The sequence below is a fragment of the Equus asinus genome, chromosome 15 (assembly GCF_041296235.1).
Source record: "Equus asinus isolate D_3611 breed Donkey chromosome 15, EquAss-T2T_v2, whole genome shotgun sequence".
In the NCBI taxonomy this organism is placed as follows: domain Eukaryota; kingdom Metazoa; phylum Chordata; class Mammalia; order Perissodactyla; family Equidae; genus Equus; species Equus asinus.
Genome location: NC_091804.1, coordinates 19,917,098 through 19,938,737, shown reverse-complemented (window position 1 = coordinate 19,938,737; position 21,640 = coordinate 19,917,098). Strand labels below are relative to the sequence as shown.

The 21,640-nt window shown below is 45.1% G+C and overlaps 1 protein-coding gene across 2 annotated transcripts in view; it reads right to left on the bottom strand.

Moving 5' to 3' along the window:
* Window positions 1-2,036: 2,036 nt before the first annotated feature.
* Window positions 2,037-21,640, bottom strand: part of DNAAF9 (dynein axonemal assembly factor 9) — a 160,488-nt gene continuing 140,884 nt past the window's right edge. For both annotated transcript variants that reach the window (XM_044747890.2, XM_070485649.1), the window contains exons 30-37: window positions 16,131-16,266; window positions 13,191-13,277; window positions 9,206-9,312; window positions 8,836-8,910; window positions 6,779-6,984; window positions 5,600-5,665; window positions 4,157-4,250; window positions 2,037-3,584 (exon numbers count right to left, since the gene is read on the bottom strand). In XM_044747890.2, coding sequence (XP_044603825.2) covers window positions 3,472-3,584; window positions 4,157-4,250; window positions 5,600-5,665; window positions 6,779-6,984; window positions 8,836-8,910; window positions 9,206-9,312; window positions 13,191-13,277; window positions 16,131-16,266 — 884 coding nt within the window. In that variant the 3' untranslated portion in view covers window positions 2,037-3,471. The remainder of the gene's footprint in view (window positions 3,585-4,156; window positions 4,251-5,599; window positions 5,666-6,778; window positions 6,985-8,835; window positions 8,911-9,205; window positions 9,313-13,190; window positions 13,278-16,130; window positions 16,267-21,640) is intronic.

Genomic DNA, 21,640 nt, shown 5'->3' with positions numbered 1-21,640 from the left:
GAGAGTGCCTACCCCAAGGGTGGTCTCCTCCTAGCAATTTCATTCCCCACAGGCCGCTCTGGAGTCTGGGGAGGGGAATGGGAGCTCCAGCGAAGAGGCATCCCAGGGGAGGCTGAAGGAAGGTCCCCAGTGCCAGGGGGCGGGCCACCTCTTCAACCCGGCCACCTCTTCAACCCGATCCCGCCGGGGCTGCGTCTACAGCGACAGGCAACTCTGGGAGGCCTTGCTCGTTCAGTGACAGTTTATTGGTCCTTAGCATTACATCTCATTACCAAGGTAAATTCACATACACAACTGCGGGTAAAAACATGTAAAATAATATAAAAATAAATTGAAGGCTACTTTTATATATTTACTGAATTAAGTAGTGTAATAAATACTATAATAAGCAAAAAGCTTCAATCACACAATTCAGTTTCACTGAAGTTACAGTAGTGTTTGTAAATATGAGTTTTAAAATTTAAGTTACAAATATTAAAGCACTGAAAAACTAGTATAAAAGTGAATTTTGGCACGTAAGTGAGCTCTTCTGTCATTAGTATTTGACAACCTGGGATAATGAGGAAGCCATTTCTCACCTACTTTTTGAGGTACAACTATCCAACTAGGTCAGCAACACGGCTGGAATACTTAACAGTTTACAGTCTTTGAGTTAATTTTTCCCTTTTGAGAAGCCCAAAGAACAACCCAGAGCTTATTACTGTGCAAAAATTCTCCAAAATCCTAATAGAATTTAGGAGGAAACTATTTCTTGTGACCTGCAGGGCCCAGTGTCCAGGCCCCAGGTCAGAGAGCCCCCAGGGCCTGGTGGGGGCCAACTACACTCCTTGCCAGTGGCCCCTTCCTAGGGTGATCCCTTTTCTCCAATTTCTGCCTCCTCTTTCCAATCAAAAAAGGAAAATCCCACATCAAAACGTAAAATAACCCATAACTTCAGCGACTTCAAGATTATCACACTCACTCGGTGATAGAAAACTGAAGCTGCTAGTAGGAAAGTTGGCAAAAAGCATGTAAGCCCCTGGAGGACTTCTGCCCGTTCCTAGGAAGCCACAACCCAGGTCTCTGTTGAGTCCCTGGTATCCACTTCTAAGGTCAAAATCTAAAACAGTGTCATAGCCTTTCTCCTGGAAACAGCCTAAGACCCTGTCCCTCCACCTGGAGGAGTCAAGTGGATATTAAACTTCACAGTCAGAACCCAGAGGCCCCGCAGGTTCCGGAAGAGGCAGTTCGGGGAGGAGGCATCCTCCCGGCCTCAGTCCTCAAAGAGCTCACACTGTGCACAGCTAGGGTGCTTCTTCACCAGGGGTACAGCAAGTGCGCCCCAAAGAATGCCCTTTCGCCAATGTGCCCCTTCACACTCCTGAGCAGGCTGAGGAGTGTCTATGGAGGCCTCAGCCAGTTTTGCCCTTTTGGCTTTGAAACTTAACGTTTTGACCTTTTTCAATCACAGTTTCATATTCAAGTTGAGGTAATCACAGTTTTCCCTCTAAGAGGAATTGGGACAGTGGGGCAAGTTGGTGAGAGAGCATTTCTATGGACAATGGTCAGAAATCAAGACCACCACGTAGTAGTACAGCCCCACGCAGTGGGAAGACCCGCTTTTATGGCGGGCTCCGACCCCTCTTTAAAAACTCTTTTTTGCAGCAGCCAGGAAACGGCTCGAGCTCCTACATCTAGAGCTTTCATTTAAAACTTCACAGCAACCCTCCTGGAGGAAATGGCCTATGATGCCCCCCACCCTCCCTCCCCCCCTCCCTTTCTAAGGCTGCTCAAGTTTGAGTTTTTAAAAAGAGCTCGGTAGAGCTAAAGGAAGCTACAGTAACTCATTGCTTATTTCATCAATTGCACTTAAGATCTACATTATTGATTCTGAAGCAGAGGAAGGCCCATTGTGGACCCCAGCCTCTGGCCAGCTGGAAGTGAGGGCTCCCAGACTTGGGCTCCACACCTGGGCCCTTGTCACCAGCAGATTTGGGAGCTGGGACTGGAGCACAGCGGCCTTTTCAGAAGCCTTTCTTCATGCAAGATTTCTTATTCGATGGTATTTGGAGTTTTGTTTGTTTGGCTTCAAATACAAACTGTTTTTTCTAATACAAGTACATTTTACTGACAAGTTCTTAACAACTGCTTTACTACTTGCACACAGACCAAATGTGCTCTATCCTGTCTCTGACTCCCCTCTGTGCCAGGGACCTTTCTCAAAAACCCCTCTACATTACTGAAAACTTGGCTGGTTTTGCCTATGTGCTTCTTCCTAAGGCATGCAAAAAGGATGTGAAATTCAGGAAGCATTTACAATCTAGGCAGCCAAGGTGCTGAAGTCCTAACAGACATCACCTAAATATCATGCCTGTAACCCCCCTCCCCTACACAAATTCTGGAGGTCAGGCATGGGACTCACTGTAATTCCCGTCTGCTTTGATGGTCCAGCTGAGAACAAAGCCACTGGAAGGAATTCTAACTTGGATATTGGAATTCTTTGAAATTCCTGGTCCTCAGGAGCCGAACAAGTCCAGGGCCAGCAACAATTCTTGGGGGCACAAGTTTCCTGAAGTTTGTGGCTGAAAACCAGGCCTTCTCTGGCAAGGCTGAAAGAAAGGCTGGGTGCTGGAGACTGAATCCCCTTCAAGGATGCCCCACAAGTGATCAGAGCCCAGGGCTTAAGACCAAGCAGTTGCAGGATGCTCCCCACAACAGTGAGGCAAAGCATCACCAGGGAGTCTTGACAGCAGGTTTGCTCTTGTCCCTGAATTAGGCAAAGCAGAATGATGCCATGAGGGGAGCTCAAAACCAATCCTAAGGAGACTGCTTGTGTCAATTCAAAAGCCGCATGCTTCTGGAGAGTAACATGCCTTTCCCCTCAGGTTATTCCATAAGGGAAATCCCCTCATTTAGAACAAGCTGTTGACCTCGGTCCAAGCTGCTGGCTCTGTGGCTTGGGCTTGGGCATGACTTGTGCTGCTCCCCCAGGACTGGGCTCAGGGCCAGCAGGGCCAGTTCCTTCCATGGAAGGGGCCTAAGCAGGGAGGCAGGCACTCCACTGGGGATAGGGCTCTTCTGGGGCAGTGTCTGAGGCCTGAGGCCTATGGTGGCCTGGCTCTCCAGGTGTGGCCATGGTTTGGGCAGCCAGGGTTCCTTCTGCATCCCAGCAGTTCCTCCTTACAATCCAATCCTCCTCTCCACCCTTGCACAGTGCCTCAAGATCCCAAAGTAGATACTATTACCAGAGACCCAGAGATCCTGGAAGTCTGCTCATCCTCCATGAGGACCCCCCTCCCCTCCCAAATCAGTGGTGCAGGTGATGCTCTTCAGCACTGTACACAGAATAAACACAACATGCACTCAAGCCAGCACACAAAGGCTAAGGAGAACAAAGACAGCCCCTCCAGGGAGGGGCCTCCGGGAGAGCTGAGGTTAAGACACCCTGTTTCTAAACGTCCATTTCTAGGGTGGACATTCTGCAGCCTTCCTCTAGGCCTTCTGTTCAAAGAGGTCATGATATTCCTGCTGCTCTAGCTCACGGTTATACTTCTCGATTTCCCGGTTGGCTTCTTCGACGTAGTCATTCATGAACTGGTCCATGACTGGCATCCTATTAAGGAAGAAAGCCCTGAGCCAGGAGGACAAGAGAGTCTGCTGGGATCTGTGGGCAGGTGAGGTGCGGGACACCGAGGTGGTGAGTGCCCAGTCTGCACAGAAGGTACCTGATGGGCTCTTTTTATATACTAGCAGCACCACATCTGCAAAGAATGTGACAGGGGTTGGCACAGGGTCCTTCATGAAGTCTTAGAACTGAGCCCTCCAGCTTTCATTAGCATACAGAGCACCCCGTCCACCTTTTCACAGATTAACTACTGTAATCAGGCCCAGTCTCCAATGTGTAAATTAACACCCTGATGACCACAGAACTCAGGATATCATAACAGCTACATTTAAACTATAGCCCACAGAATAACATCAGCAATCACTGAATGAAGGGAAATGCAATTTTAATGGCTCTAAGAGGCCAGAACGACAAGTCTGCCTCTGTGGCTTACTGTGTGTTCCCAGAACCCAGCTCCTCCAGGGGCTGGGCTGCGGCAGCTCTAGAAGACACCCTCTTTACAGCCAGGCTTCCATACACCCCCAGTGTCACTGCCCCAGATTCCAAGGATACGTGGGTGAAAATCAGTCTTGTCACCAAAGAAGTTGACAAACTGGGTGCCATTATAAAAGTAGCCTGCAGGTAGGGGGTCCAGATGGCGTTTCACCTATAGGAAAAAAGAGTCCTATTAGAATTATCTGACTGCTTTCTATCATTCACTCGTGCATTAAAAACAAAAACAGGGCCTGGCCCCGTGGCCAAGTGGTTGGCTTCGCGTGCTCCGCTTCGGCGGCCCGGCATTTCGCCGGTTCGGATCCTGGGAGCGGACATGGTGCTGCTTGTCGGGCCATGCTGAGACAGCATCCCACGTGCCACAGCTGGAAGGACCCACAACTAAAAAATATACAACTACTTACTGGGGGGCTTTGGGGAGAAAAAGGAAAAATAAAATCTGTGAAACAAAAACAAAAACAAAAACAACCGAGGCTATTATCTTAGCAAGATAGCCCACTCTGCCCCGTGGGTGGAAGGCTCGATGTGCCAGGGAATTACCATCTCCCCCACCTCTCAGGGAGGAACTCTGGGAGTTCCTAATAGGATTAAGCTCCAGCTGTCCACAGTGGTACTGGTTTGATAACACACCCTTTGTTGGCTGTCTCCTCTTTCTTTTCCTACTTTCCCATTTCCTATTAGTGTCTCCTAGAATCACTTACAAAACAACTACCTGCACTCATATCCTTGTACAAGGTTTGCTTCTGGGGGAATACACACTACAAGGACTGCCTTCTGAGGTGCCCACTCTGTCCTCCCCAGGGGTACCCAGGATCACCAGGGTCCTGTAGGAGCTACATATGAAGGGGCCTTCCTCAAGTCCAAAGCAGGAGCTCCTGGGGTCCCAGAGGCCTGCCCACCTGCTCATTACTGGGACTGGTGACAGAGCCCATGCTGAGACCTGGACTCTCTATCCCTTTCAGCCTTTGTTCCCAAACCCATCAGGAAAAGACCCCATTAGGCATGGGACCTGGGGCAGAGGCTGGGAATCAGCCTGGAGGTTAGGAGGCTCATCAGGAGGCCTCCTGTCCTGGCCTCAAGATTCTACAACATGCCCATGAGCAGCTTTTGGATCTAGATGGTTTTTCCAGAGCCCTCGTTGGTTTATCTAGGACAGAGGGATCGGGGGAGAAAATAATTACTTTAGCTGCTTGAACAGGGTGAGAACGCAGGGCTGCACATCACCTGTTCCTCCCACAAGCAATGGTTCTCCTCGATCTTATGCCCAGGTCACACCAGAGGTCACCCTGCCCTCGTCACTGGGGCAAGGGACAGATGGGCTGAGATTTCTCTTCACCCAGCTTCCCTCTGTGGCCTGAGAGAAGCAAGACCTTCGGCAGGCCTTAAAAATAGCCCCTTATTTGTAGGAATCCTAAAGGGAATTCTAAAAGATGGAGCTGCACAAGCCTAGAAGGTCAGCCTTGGGAAACTGAGGGGCTTAGGCCCCCAGGGCAGCGTACTCACATGGATATTCCTGATCTCCTGCTGGGTCAGCATCCCTCTGGTCTTCAGGGCTTTCCTCTGAGGCTTCTGTGCAGAGATGTAGGGAGGGGTCAGGTCCCAAAAGAGCTGATGGAGTACATGGGTGGGTGAGGGCTCAGGGCTCTGGGGGCTAGATACATGACTAAGATCCCAGTGGAGGGAAAAGCACAAGTGCTGTCATGGCCTGGACACAATATCCTGCCTGTCTGCCCCTCAAGAAGACTACTTTCCCACCATAGAGTCCTGTGCACCAGGGGAGAACATTTGCAAATAGGCACGTTCCACCTCTGTAGATTCTCAACCCTAAGCGTCACCAGTGACAAACATGCAGACAAAGCAATAACCTGAGGTCCCATGATCAAGCACCATTTAGGAGTTTATCCAGGTGAGTCTGATAAAGACACAGCCTACAGGCAGCCATTCCTCAGTATAAAAGACAGGTCCCAGCTGAGCATCTACAAAAGACCCAGGCCCCAGCCCACTCTATTTCCAGAGTTCTAGGATGAGCTAAACCTCTAAGGCTGTGTGCTAAGAGGCTTAGCACCCAAGACTTGAGGCATATTGAAGGAGTTTTAATTTTTAAGTCTAGTCTGGGTTTTACTTTTCTTTGTGGTATCGGGCTAAAGATGCTTGTGTGCATTTATAGGCAAGTCTCCTTTTCCCCTGCACCTGTCTCCAGGGCCTCAGGGTTCACTGCTATCCATGCTTCGAGTCTTGGTTTGCAAATAGCTCTAACCATATCTTTGTTGTTTCTCCCTTCTAGAAAGAGAGCCCAAGTACAAGAGATTCTAGGCTCAGAACACAGGAGTCTTTGAACTAGGTTCAGTTAAGAAAAGACATTTTGAGTTTAGAATACCAGGTTGACCAAGGGTCCACATGGAACAACTAGGTTTCACTTAGGTCCTAGTTAAGCAACCTAATAACTCCAATCTGCCTTTGGAACTAGAATTGGAATTGGCTATGAAACCAAGTCTGCCTTGAATTTGCCCTGAGTGGCTTCCTCCCACTCTTACAGCATCCTTGCAAGTTCTGGCTGAGCCTGTCGGGGCAGACCAGTGGAGAGGCAGCAGGCAGGCAGTGGAGCCTCTTTCTCAAGGCCAGCAACAGCCCTGACAAGTGCTCATCATATCTGTACCAATCTGTCTGGGCTTTGGCAACCACCTGCTTCGCTGACTGCCGCAGCCAGTCCTTGATGCTTTCCTCCTTCAGGGAGCAGCCGATGAACACGAGGTAGCACTCCTGCTGCCCGCTGCTGTCTTGAGGTGTGCTTCGGGAGTCGGGCGGTGGCGTGGGTCCTTCCAAAACTGGTATGATGCTCAAGGAATTGGCTAGAGTGTTGTGGCAGACCTCCATGGTTCTCTCAGAGTCTGCAAGGAGAACACATGTCAGTCCTTGAGACCCTGCCCTCACAGGATAAGTTACACTATGACTGTATAGTGTAGATGGCTAGGGACAGATTCATGAGACATATGCAAGAGGGAAAACTGACATGACTGGTGGCAAGTTAGAAAAGATGAAGAGAGAAAGGAGCAAAATAAGTTTCTAGGTTGGCTGATTCAGTGATCAAGTGGACACTATTAACCCAGAAAGGAACTAAAAATGAAAGCCTTCTTGGTAGACGTGGAGTGGGTGGGTCTCAGCAGAGACCTGAGAGGCCAAGGGAAGAGCGTATGTCATCAGTACAAGTGCTGCAGGAGGGTCACAGGGATGGGAACAGTAAAGATGTGACCGGGTTTATAGGCTGAGGAGCTGGGGGCTAGACTGACTGGAGACACAAGAAAAGGGCAAGGTCCTCCTAAAAGGCAGGATGAAAAAGGAATCCAGAACAAAGAGAGGTTAAGCTTCAACAAGAAAAGGGTCAAGAATAGGTCTAAATAACGGAGAAAATGGGGTGATGATTGGGGAGAGGGAAGACGAAGGCATTAAGACCTCTGAATCGGGGCTGGGGCCGGGTATGCTGTCTGTCACAGGCTGAGGGAAGTGGGCAGGAGTCAAGGGCTTGAGGAGAGGGGCCAAAGTTTCAGATTCAGTAAGATAAATTAGGCCAAAGGACCTGGAGACCTTGAGAAATTCTTTTATACAGGCATTATCATCTAAATCTCGCATCTGAACGCAGACAGCCCCATGCTTACAACTCTTAGTGGCTTCCTACAGCAGATATTGATAGTTGCCTGCGCAGCATCCCCCTTTTCCTCCAGTACCAATTCCCCATGGGTGATTGGTCCCAGAAGCCACGGCAACTCAATTCTGGCCAATGAGAGGAGAAATTTGCTGAGGAATTGATAAGGATACCCACGGGAAGAGTCAGCCTCTCCTGTCGGCTGGATGTTGTTTCTGGATGTGGCACCTAGACCTACAACACTACCTGGGAACCATGAGGGGCGGGAACCTGAGAACAAGCTGACACATCAAGCGTGGAGGAACACAGAGACACTCGCTACCTGGGTTTTCAGTGGCCTTGCTACCCTGCCCGATGTCTTGACTTCTTGTTATGTACCTAACACCTGCTAGTTGAGTTGGGGTTTTCTGTTATAATGGCCAACAGACACACTCTTTCCCCTCCCTCATCCTAGGCCCCAACCATAGGAAACCCTTTTTGGTTCTAGAAGTGTGCCCTTTTTGCCTCAGGTCCACAGCTGTGCCTTTTCCCTGGAATATTCTCCCCTTTCTCAACGTTGAATAGACCAACTACTTCTTGTTTTGAGGCCTTCTCTAACTCCCAGCCCAAGACAGAAAGACTTTAGGTCACAAGGGCTCCAGAAGTGTAAGGATGATAAACAGGCCTAGTGGACAGAAGGGAGGAGAAGGCAAGTGGAAGGCTTGAAGATTTTGGCAGAAACAGATGCGGAGCTGGAGAGCTCAGCATTGGGATAGCTCCTGGTGATAGATCTGGGAGCAGGCCACCGATGGCTCAAGAGGGGTGGGGTGTGAGTCTCTGGAACAAGGAAGTCAAGGAGCTGTGAGGAGAGGCTCTGGGCAGGCCATCCAGGGGAAGGCCAGATCTTCCACTGTGGAGCAGAAGGACCTGGAGAAAAGGGGGTACTTGGCAAACAGAGGTGACTGCAAGAGCCCAATGGTGTAAGGCTCAGAGGGGAGGGTTTTTGAAAGAGTCTGAGGGGCATCACTGGTCTGCAGAGTACCAGAGAAGACTATAAACTCACATTGTGAGATGTGAGCACTCCACAGCGTAGGGCTCCCAAATCCAACCCCTCAGTTACCTGAAAACTTCACTTTGCCCAGGATGTGGTAGATGTTTCCAGAGAAGGGACTTGGCTTGATGGAAGACTGAATTGCTGGTGGAACAAGAGAACAGGGCTGTCACCCACCTGGGGAGGCCAAGTTAAGGGTGGCACAGCTGGCAGGAAAGACCCTAGTCTAGGCTGCAGGGTCCACAGGTTCTATCCCCACCAGCTCCTCCCCAGTACTTCTGCCACTGTTCCCAGGGGTGGGAGACTCCTGGGTCCTCAAATCTCTCTGCCTGTTTTTGGACCCCCAAACGGACAGAATACTAAAATGGTGCCAGGAAGCAGGGACAACTCTAGGGCACTCTTTTACCAGGGTCTGGGACATGTCCCAGCCAAGGCTTACCTTTACACTTGGCTACAAAGCGAGTCTTCTCCAAGGGACGACCAAACCACACACAGATCTGAACCATTAGTGGAAAGACTGATCCAGCATCAAATTTACCGTCATACCTTAAAAGGTTTAAAAATTATAAGTAAAAGTAATTGGGGCTTTGAGTGTTATTTTATACTATTTTGGCATGAACTATGTATCATTTATCCTATAATATTTGAATTCTGTCTTACTTGTATGCCATTTTGTATACAAAACACTTGTTTAAACGTGTATATGTCTGTTTCCTCTTGAGGTTGGAAAGCGTGGTTGCCCCATTAGAGCAGGAAGGTCCTAGCACCTTAGACTAGAAGTTCTTTGAAGCCAGAGACTTGATCTACCTTTGAAGCCTGCCAGTGCCCCACCTGAGATTAGGTGATACCCTTGGAGCTCTTCCTCAGGATCCCCTCCCACCTGCTTCAGGGCTCCAACTATGCCCCACGGTCACTGAGGGCAGCTTAACAGACTGCACATTTGGATGTGTAACATTCCCTCCAGAAGGAACTAAAGGGCTGGGTCATCTCTGCTCTACTTTCTCAGTTTTGAGTTCAGCAGACATAGTGCCTGCTATCAACTCATTAAGAACACGGCCATATTTAGAGCACTTAAACAAACTTTTAACTTTCCATTATGGAAAATTTCAAACATATGCAAAGATAGAAGGGTAGTATAATGAACTCCCATCACCCAGCTTCCAAAGTTATGGAATTGTGATTCTTTCTTTTGAATTATTTCCTTGAGAGGAACCTACAGGATTGGAATCAGTCCAGGAAAGGGTGTAACCATCTCATGGGTAATAAACGACAACACCCCGCAGCAGTAGCTGAGTATTTCAACTGCACAACAATTCCCGCTAGCAATGATTATTCTAGATATTTTTGGTTAAATGTAATAGGTGTCAAAACAACAGTGAGGCATCATCTTACATCTCTGAATGTTACTGACATGGAATTCTGTTAACGACAGTTGCCATTTATACTTTCTCTTAAGTGAACTGTTCACATCTATATGGACGGGGTTACTTTTCTTTTCTTTTTTTTTGAGGAAGATTGGCCCTGAGCTAACATCTGTGCCCATCTTCCTCTACTTTATATGTAGGACGCCTACCACATCATGGCTTGTCAAGCGGTGCCATGTCCGCACCCGGGATCTGAACCGGCGAACCCCGGGCTGCCAAAGCGGGATGCGCGCACTTAACTGCTGCGCCACCAGGCCAGCCCCAGGGTTACTTTTCTTAAATATCTAAACAAGATTCCCAAATTTTAAATTAACCTTTTGCCACGTTTGACACATTTCCCTCCAGTCTATTGCATTTTCTTATTAGTTTCCTATATTTTAAAATAGCACTGCAACTTTGAATTTCATATTGTTAAAAGTATCTTACTCTTTGTGGTTTCTTTAAAGTAAAGGTGGTGGGATAACATTTTTGCAAGACTGACATGTTCTTTTTGCCTTCTCCCCAACCAAACAAGTCACTTGGAGACCATGGGCTTCTCTGGCTTCCTTGCTCAGAGCCTGAATCCTTAGGGAAATTTAGAGGGGCCAAGGGAAGAGCAAAAGGGTTCCTGCCAGACTGGAAACAAGCCCTTCTACCAGGGGAGGTGGGGGGGGGGTCGATGAGAACAGAGAGTGTTGTGGGAGGGGAACGGCTGAGGATCTGCACAGCACAGAGCTGAGTACGTCGTGCAGCTAAAACCTGTTAACTCTGAGGTGGTGGCCCTGATCCAAGGAGGGAGGGGAGTAATGTATACGGATAAGTAGGAGACTGATTTGTAAGATCAAATTATCTGATTCCTAGGAAGGGACTCAGAAGAGAGGGTCTGAAGGGTGATTTTGAGGCCCCTCCATCTCTGATTCTCTACAAGGACTGATCTTCCTGGTAAAAGGAAGGTTTCAGACTAGACTCACCTCATACCTGGCTCTCTCCTGGGTCAGTCTGCCTCCAGGAAAGTCTGTGCCCTGAGCTAGGTTCACGTGCACCATGCCCAGAATGAGTCAGTATGGACTGGAGAATGGGTGCTTCCCCAGGCACCGGGTGGAGATGGCAGGAGTCTCGAGACCAGATCCAGAAGTGTGGGCGGCACAAGAGTCAACAGCTGCAGCCACTGGAGAGAAGGGTTTTACTCCAGAAGCTCCATCTGTTTCTTTTTAGCTAAGATATAATTGTCTTGTTCAGGTATAAGGAATGATCCACTTACCCACTGTTTTAAGCAAGTTTGGTGTGACTCAAATCAGAGGTTCCTTCTAAGAATATGCCTGAAAACCTTTAGTTTTACACACTGATCTTCTGTTTTACGTTTTTTTTTTTTTAAAGATTTTCTTTTTTTCCTTTTTCTCCCCAAAGCCCCCCAGTACATAGTTGTATATTCTTCGTTGTGGGTCCTTCTAGTTGTGGCATGTGGGACGCTGCCTCAGCGTGGTTTGATGAGTAGTGCCATGTCCGTGCCCAGGATTCGAACCAACAAAACACTGGGCCGCCTGCAGCAGAGCGCGCGAACTTAACCACTCAGCCACGGGGTCAGCCCCCTTCTGTTTTACGTTTTTTAACAACACTGTACCATCAGTTTTTTGCTAGTACAAAATACTGGTGACGTAAGGGGTGTTGTGGAGCATGTAGAAAGGTGCCTAGGGGAAGTGAGTAAGGATAACAACGATAATCCAAATCAACATGAGAGATTAACTTTGGCCAAGCTTTACTGACTGTCTTCCCCTGAACCTTCGACAGAGCAGAGACCAGTTACCCATTCTACACAGGGACAAGTGCAGCACAGTGGTTAAGAGGACAGGCTCTGCACCCACACAACCTGAGTTTGAAATCCACCTCTTTCACTTACTAGCTGTGTAACTTTGGACAAGTCATTTAACTCCTTGCTGCCTCAGTTACCTTATCCCTAAAATGAGGGAAATAATGGAATCCACCTTGCAGGCTCAGTTTGAGGGTTAATGAGATTACATAGTAGAGCTCTTAGAGTGGCACTGTCCAACAGAACTTCCTGTGATGAGGAAAATGTTCTGGATCTGCAATGTCCAACGGGTAGCTGCTAGCCACAGGTAGCTATTAAGCACTTGAAATGTGGCTTGTGTGACTGAAGGACTGAATTTTAAATTTTATTTAATTTTTATTAATTTACATTTACATTTTTTTAAAGATTTTATTTTTTTTCCTTTTTCTCCCCAAAGCCCTCCGGTACATAGTTGTATATTCTTTGTTGTGTGTCCTTCTAGTTGTGGCACGTGGGACGCTGCCTCAGCATGGTTTGATGAGCAGTGCCATGTCCACGCCCAGGATTCGAACCAACGAAACACTTGGCCGCCTGCAGCGGAGCGCGCGAACTTAACCACTCGGCCACGGGGCCAGCCCCACATTTACATTTTATTAAACAGCCAAATGTGGCTAGTGGCTACCATACTGGAGAGCACAGTCTTAGAACAATGTGTAGCACATTCTATTAGTATGTACAGTGCACTTTGCATTTTCTTTCCTCTTCCTCCTCTCCCCTCTGGAAGAGAGGTTCACAGGCTGGGTGGCAGCCAGCAGTGAAGAAACATCCCCTGGGCCACATCAACAGGGAACTTACCTGTCAGGTGGAAACCCTAGAGGACTGACTGCATTCTCAGGAGCAATGCTCTCACCTGGGAAGGATAAAACTCCTTCGTTCCGTGCCAGCCACCTCACCCTCACTAGAGGCGAGAGGAAACACAGGATACCGCTGTGCTTGGTGCCCACAGGATGACTCTCTTAGTTTCAACATCCAGCAAGGCTCCCGATTTGGAGCCCAAGACTTGGAGCACTGGGCTCCTGGCAAAGCCAGCAGCTGTTGAGACATGGCAGGCCGTTGCAGCTGCCATTGTCACCCTCGTAGAGCACACCTGGTATTTTCACTTTTTTTTTTCTGTAAATAAATAAATCATTGGGTTTACAAAAAAATCTTAGCTACTTTTCAGTGATGATACTTGCCAGCCAGGGTACATTAAATATCGAGATCGTAGCATCTGAGGACTTGAAAAACCATTTTCTGAGAGAATCAACTCGATGTCTTCACTCCTTTGAAAACATACAGAAAAACCCAGGTTAATTAAAACTATCAATCTTGACCTGCGAATTTTGCTTCCTCCCCACCATCTCCATAGACACATACAAGAAAATATACATACATTTTTTACTTCACCCCTAAATACTTTAGTATGCATCTCCTAAGAACAAAGACAGTATCTTATAGAAGCACAATACTATTATCACACCCAAAGAACTTAACATGGTGGACCAGCAGCACTGGTATCACCTGGCAGCAGAATCTCAGGTCTCACACCAGACCCACTGAATCAGAGCCTTCATTTTAACAAGGTCTCCAAGAGATCGACAAGCACATTAAAGTTGGAAAAGTATTGATCTAATATACATCTATTTTCAAAATTTTCCTTTTTTTGGGGAGAGGGGACTCAGGATCTAATCAAGGATTGCTCATTGAATTTACAATCCTTATTACCCTTTAATCTGGAACAATTCCTCCAACTTTTGTTTTGTTTCTCATAGTGTCCACATTTTTGAAGAGTACATGCCAGCTGTCTTGTGTCCCACAACCTGATTTGTCTAGTTGTTTCCTCATGATTAGATTTAACATTTTTGGCAAGATGGCAAGATAAACATTTAACACCCAGGTGATAGTGTGTCCTTCGCACAGCATCACATGAAGGAGTCACATGATGTCAGTTTGTCCCATTAGTGGTCTTTTTTTTTTTTTAAAGATTTTATTTTTCCTTTTTCTTCCCAAAGCCCCCCCCCCGGGTACATAGTTGTATATTTTCAGTTGTAGATCCTTCTAGTTGTGGCATGTGGGACGCTGCCCTAGCGTGGCCTGATGAGCAGTGCCCTGTCTGCGCCCAGGATCCAAACTGGTGAAACCCTGGGCCACCGAAGCAGAGCAGTGCGAACTTAACCACTCGGCCATGGGGCTGGCCCCGCCCCCACATTAGTGGTCTTGCTATTTAATTAATTGGTCAACATCGTGTCCACTAGACTTCTCCAGTGTGAAGGTACTTTCCCCTCTTTGTAAGTAGTCTGTGGAGTGATACTTTCAGATGAGTGAATATCCTTTTCTTCAACAATCTGTCACCCACTGCTTTTAGCATCCATTGATGAACCTTGCCTAGATTAAGTATTTCACTAAAGGCTACAAAATGGTGACTTTCTAGTTCTACAAATCCTTATTTACTTATTAGTTAGCATTTGTCTGTTAAAAGAGATTTACTGTGGGGCCGGCCCGGTGGCGCAGTGGTTAAGCACGCACGTTCCGCTTCTCCGCAACCTAGGGTTCGCCAGTTTGGATCCCGGGTGTGGACATGGCACCACTCGGCACGCCATGCTGTGGTAGGCGTCCCACGTATAAAGTAGAGGAAGATGGGCACAGATGTTAGCTCAGGGCCAGGCTTCCTCAGCAAAAAAGAGGAGGACTGGACTGGCAGAAGTTAGCTCAGGGCTAATCTTCCTCAAAAAAAAAAAAAAGAGATTTACGGTCCCACTCCTCTCCATTTTCTTAGTATTACCCTGGTTTCCTTTCACTCCATGTGCTATAATCCATTATCATGTTCTCTGTTATGCTCAATTTGTCCCAAATTTGGCTAGCAGGAGCTTCTTAAGCCAGCTCCTGTAACCTTTTGTCATATGTCCTCTAATCTTCCAGTACTTCCTTGTTATACTTATTTACTTATTTATTTTGCTGGGAAAGATTCCCCTTGCGCCAATATCTATTGCCAATCTTCCTCTTTTTTTTTTCCCTTCCCAAAGCCCCAGTACATAGTTGTAGATTCTACTTGTAGGTCCTTCTATTTCTTCTATGTGGGATGCTGCCATAGCATGGCTACTGACAGACGAGTGGTGTGGTTCTGTGCCCAGGAACCAAACCCAGGCCACTGAGGCAGGGTGCACCATCAGGGCTGGCTCACTTCCTTGCTTTATTGACATAAAACGTACCAGGCCCACTTTGTACTTTCCCTGCCCTAGAACTGCAATCAGCCAATTCTCCAAGGAGTCCTGTTACCTTGTGGAGGGGGACTGGTACTTAGAGAGCAAGTTCCAGATGTAGGAGTATTTATTGCTACTGTGGTATTAGTATTTCTATTCTCTTTCAATGGAAAGAGCTAGGAAATAAACATTTTTTTGAAATAATGAATTCATATTGAGTTCCCCAATTCAAATCCAACATTTACAGGATATCCCCTCACCTTTCCCATTTCATATTTATAATTTCCCTTCTCTAACCAGTGATGTTTGGAATCACGGTTCCAACAGAGGATTATCTTCAAAAGTTACTTGAATTACTTATTTTGTGTGTGTGTGGTCATTATTACTTTGACATATAAATGGATTCACTATTTTATTTGTATTTAGTTTTTTCCCTTCTTGTTGATTTAATTTTTGAATATGTAAAATATTTGCATTGCTCAAAAGTCAAAACTACACGAAAAGTATACACATTTATCCTTATTGAACAAATTGCTATACAACCAGATGTCTTGCCTTCATACATACACACACACCCCAAATCATCAGTTCTCCATTTCTAGTTTGTAATTTGGACCCAATTCCATGAAGTAAAAATATCATTTCTCTATGTTCTCTATGCCATTTCTCTCCCATCTTAACACAAGAAACACTGAGAGAGTCTTGACTTCCATCTTTTAATGGATGAGAATGTGAATGAATCAAAACAAAGTATCTCAAAACAGTACAGGACACTGACACATGGGATCCTCTTGGTGATTTTTACACAGCATCAAAAGCACTTCTATAAACACTCAGGTCTTAGATACAGTGGAAAGACTCTGTGGGCAACAGCCAGAGTGCTGTATCTGAGAAAGCAGATGGTCCTACAGGATGAAGTGAACTTGATAAGTTTACCTGGTGACAATCCCATTTTCTGCAAGAATGAAGGCTGCGGTAGGATTGGCAGCCCTGATAAGGCTCTGCATCTGAACAAGGAGAGGATGCCTCTGCTCCATGGTGTGACTGGTAAACACTACATTATTCACCAGACCTGGGGAATAAAACCAAAACTGTTCAGCCTTCAGAGTCCTGATTGAACCTGAAGGATAACACAGATGTGGGCCCTTGCTCCCTCTCCTGATCATCCCTTCTGGTAGCCCCCTGTGTAGACACCCCTGGCCCCCAACACTGATATACACACCCATCATTCTGTTTCACTTTCTGGCACTGGTATCTCTTGGAGCGAATGGCCTCAACCCTGTAGCTTCCTCACCTCCCAACCTTCTGCCTTATTTCTGCTTACCAGCTGACATTTGGAGCTTCTTCATCAAAGGGCCCTTTCCACATCCCTTGTACTTAACCACATCTGGAACTGGTGCCATTGACCTTCACCAGTTCAGACTGCAGGCACTAACCATGAGATTGTCAAAGAGTGCACAGCCAAGAAGGAGTTACACACATAGACCTACAATTCCAAGATAAGTGCTAACTTAGATATCCACATAGTGATATGGTAAGAAAGAGGGGTCCATGTAATGGGAGGTTGTGGAGCGGGCCAGGATCACTCCTAACCTCTCTGTGAAAATACAGAAGTAAAATCCACACCATCACAGAAAATTTGGAAATCAGGGAAGTTATCACATCCCACCATGCCAACATAATTATAATACCTCTGTATTACTCATTCCTGTTTTTAATTATGATCATAGCATATACACCATTTCTGCTAAAAGATCATTTGCGTTTTTGTTATTCAACCACTTTTATTCACTTCTTAATATTGTGAAAATTTATAAACATATAAAAAATATAAAAAATATATAAATATATAAAAAATATTAAAAATATATAAATATATATAAACATATATAAATATATAAAATATATAAAAATAGAAAAAAAGTAGTGTAATAATAACTCCCATGTACCCATCACCTGGCTTTAAGAATTATCACACTTGTATTTCTTCCATACCATACCCCAGCCCCTTTCCCCTCCTCCCCCACTGGGTGATTTTGAAGCCAGTCCCAGATATCCTATTATTTCATCCAAAAATATTTCAGCATATCTCTCTATAAGGACTCTCTTAAAAAATTAATGATTAACAATAAATTCTTTTAATATAAAAAAATATAGCCTGTGTTCAAATTTCTCTGTCTCACGAATGTTTTCTTAGAGTTAGTTTTTTTGAACCAGGAACCAAACTCCACACATTCTATTTCATGATTCACCTCATAATTCTCTTTCGGTCTATAGTTTCTCCTTATCTCCTTGTAATTTATTTGTCGAAAAACTGTATCCTGTAAATTTCTCCCAGTCTGGATTTTGCTGATTGCATCTTCATAGTGTTGCTTTAACATATTAGCTAGATTTCTTTTATAGATTCAATCTTTTTTATTATACAGTAGTTTTAAAAAATTTCTTGTTCTTTTTCTAACTTCTTAAGTTGAAGGCTTAATTCATTATTTTAAAAAGTTTTTCTTGTGTAGTAACGTAGTAACGTAAGGGTACATGCTTTCTTTTGAATTATTTGGCCTAGAAATACTCATGACAGGCTGTAGATGGTATCCTTTATAATTAAAAATTGCCCTTTTAGACTTTTCAATTTTTTGCCTTGAATTCAAAGTTGCTGTTAATAATTCTGCCTCCTTTCTTCTTGTTTGCATTTGTCTGTTATGTCTTTGCTCATTCTTTTATCATCATCCTTAGTTTTAGATGCTTCTCTTGTATAGAGCATTGTATAATTAGGTTTTGTCTTTCGGTTTAATCTGAGATACTTTTCTTTTTAATATGTGTTTATCCCATTCATATTTACTGAACTTTGATTTTGCCACCTTGTTTATGTTGGATTCTGTTAACATTTTTTTTTCCTACCTGTAGCAGTATGATCTCTGAATTCTTTGTTTTCTATGTTCTTCTCACAAGTGGTGGGCTTGCAGTCTGTTTTTAGTTCTTATGATAGCTATCCTTATATATTTTTTAATAATAGATCTAAATCACTGTTTCTTATAATGTCATCTTTAGACAATGCCTATTGACTTTTCACTATGATAGATGGGGAAGTTGGTGTACCCTTAAATTCTTCCCACTTGTCCACCATCACATTCTCGTTGGTTACATTAATAATTTTAGTTCTTCTACTGGATACTTTTATATCTTTAAAGAGTATAAATAACTCTTTATAACTTGGTTTAACAGCTTTAAACTTTATTGATCTCCCACTCCTGGAAATGTAGAGATAGTATCTCTTTCCTGTTGCCTTCAAATTTTTTTTTTTTTTAAAGATTGGCACCTGAGCTAACAACTTGCCAATCTTTTTTTTTTTCGCTTTTTCTCCCCAAATCCCCCCAGTAGATAGTTGTATACTTTTAGTTGTGGGTCCTTCTAGTTGTGGCATGTGGGACGCTGCCTCAACATGGCCTGATGAGGGGTGCCATGTCCGTGCCCAGGATCTGAACTGGTGAAACCCTGGGCTGCTGAAGTGGAGTGCACGAACTTAACCATTCAGCCACGGGGCTGGCCCCCAAATTTTTTGTTAAATATAGTTTCATTTATAGGTTTTCAAGTTTTTCAACATTTACATTCCACTTTGTAACAGGACTCTCACAGGTGTTATTATTAATTCTATACCTAAAAAGATTCAATGCTCATCATCAATCTTTTTACTAGTAGAGACTAGCTTTACTAATAAATGATTAGTTCATAAGTGAATATCTCGAAATTATGGAGACTGTAGCTTTCCTGAGGAATCTTGTAATTGTAGGATCCTGAATAATGAATATTCAGTACAGAGAAATCTGTACTAACACTATTTACTATAGTCAAGTGTTTAGTTAAAAAAATAGCTGTATTTAGTTTTTGAGGGCAAAACTCAAACAATGTCAGAAGGGTTCACAGAGAAAATAAATTCCCTTCCTCCCCAGCCACCTCGCTCCCTTCCCTGGAGGCAACCACAGTTATCAGATTCTTACATCTTCTTCCAGACAGGTGTTGAGTGTGTACAATTAAATGCGTATGTGTATAATTTTTTTCCCTACAAATAGTGACATACTACACTGTTCTGTACCTTGTTTTTTTTCACCTAAGCTCTTTACTTTTTCAATTTTGGTAAAGCTTACTTCTTCCTAAAAACCTTCCCTAATACATTCCCATATCAATCCTCCCCTCATGCCACCCTGCTCTCTCCCATTTTCTGAACTACGACAGCTCCTTTGAATAACATAGGTGGCATTTAAAACATAGGACTTATATTCTTATTTATGTCCTTCTTTATGCATGTAAAAAGAGAGCATAATGTAAAGATTAAAGCATGGGTTTTAGAACCAGGCAAACCTGAGTTTGAATTTGGGGCTCCACTAATTACTAACGTGTGACATGAAGCAAACTGCTCAACTTTTTCTCTGAGCCCAAATTTCCTCCTCTGTTAGATGGGAAAAGTAACACATACCTCCAGGTTATCAATAAAATGCTTATCACAGGGCCTACAGACAGTAACAGCTCATTCAATGCGACCTATCACCACCACCATCATTGTGAGGTCAGCAACAGCCTGAGAATGGAACTTCTACACGCACACCAAGGGGCCTAGACTGATACATCCCTCAGACAACAGAGGTGGCTGTGGCATGTGGGCCTCAGCCATAGCAACCAGCAGGAAGCTAAGTCATGTGACTCCCATCAGTCTAGGCTGCTGAGTTCAGGTTTAGATGAATGGCCATCACTACTTTGAAGGCAACTTCCAGGACCTCTGGCCTCTGCTCCTGGTCTGAGACAGAAGTTAGTGATACTTCCATCCTGTCACTACTCATACTTATGAAAAAAGTGTTCCAAAATGCTAAAGACTGAATCTAACCTCATAAATCATCTGGATGCACTCCATTTACGACCAGGAAACAGGGATTAGGAGCTTCACGCCGATGGTCACATATTACAATGTGGAAAGGGCACACGCAAAGGCTATGCAACGTGCCTGGGACCACAGACGTCAGGAATTAGAGCTCACTTGCTGAGCAGAGAATCTGCTTCCTAAGTGTTTATGAACTGTTTTGGAATCTATCGGTTCCTAGGTTCTGAGTGGCGGGCCCTACTCTTCTCAGCTATCTGTTAGTACTCAGCTAGTAAGTCAACCTTAGGCACATGTGGCCCATCTGGCCCTGCACAGTGCTTGAGAGACCTCCAAGGATTCAAGGGTGACTTTCCTCAAAGGCTTTCCCTAAATCCAAGTGGTGAGTGCAGCTCCGCCTCCTCCTCCGCTCACTTGATAAAAAGCACACACCAACTGTCCAGTTCCCCAAACCCAGGCCGTGGAGGTACCTGAGTTCTCCTTCAGGCCTGGGGAGTGCTGAACAGTTCTTGGGATGCATCGTCCACTCTCAATTCCTGCTACCGTTTGCCTGTTTAGACCACTACTCTCTTCCCTAGGTCACTGCTCATTCTCTCCTTTACTACAATTCATTCTTCATACTGTAGTCAGAGTAATCTTTCAAAAACATCAATCCAATCACATCACTTCCCTACTTAAAAGATTTCAATGCATTCCCATTGCTGTTAGACTAATATCTAGACTTCTTGGCTGTACTTCCTTAGTGCCCTGGGCATGCTCCGGTTACTGTCAGGCCTTCAATCCTGATGTTTATTCTGCCTGGAACTATCTTTTCTCTCCTTTTTGTTGGATCAGTTCCTCCTTTAGGGTGCAGACAATTCAAAGAGCACCTCTTCCGGAAGTGTTCCTTAATCCCAAAGGACTGGGTTAGAGCAGGCACAGGATAAAGATTTGCCAAATAAATGAACAAATGAACCAAGTGTAATAAAAGATGCACACAACCTGACCTCTGGGGTAGCTGCCCAAGCAGCTAAGCTGTGGGCACCCACACGCCAGAATTTCTCCCACTTACAAGTCTGAACAAATCCCAGTCATCAGAAAGCCATCTGAAAAGGTTTCTAAGACTTATAGGTATATACACATTTTTGCTACAAAATTCATAAGGTACAAAAGGGTATTCAGTACAAAGTTTCTTCCTCCCGCCTCCTTTGGCACCCTGAGCCCAAGTTCTCCTCCCAAGAGGCAACCACTGATAGATTTTGGGTATGCTTCCTCAGATAGTCTATGCATATACAAGTACATGGGAATATTCAGAATCACGTTTTCTTAAGAGCTTCTCCACACTCAAAATCTCTGTCTTCAAGGTCTCCACGTATGGCCTAACTGTGGTAACAGCACATGACTTAGGAATTCAAATGGAGAATATGTCAGTGCTTAGTTTATTCTATTTTAAAAAGCTTCCTTACATGCCTTTTCTGTTCCGAAGCTTTAACATTAAGATGGACCAACCTTGGCCAGAGTGTTGGGGAAGCCTCCTAATGAAGGTGATACCGGTGGTGACTGTGCCCTCATTCCTAGTTAGAAAGGTCACTCCAGAGGCTGC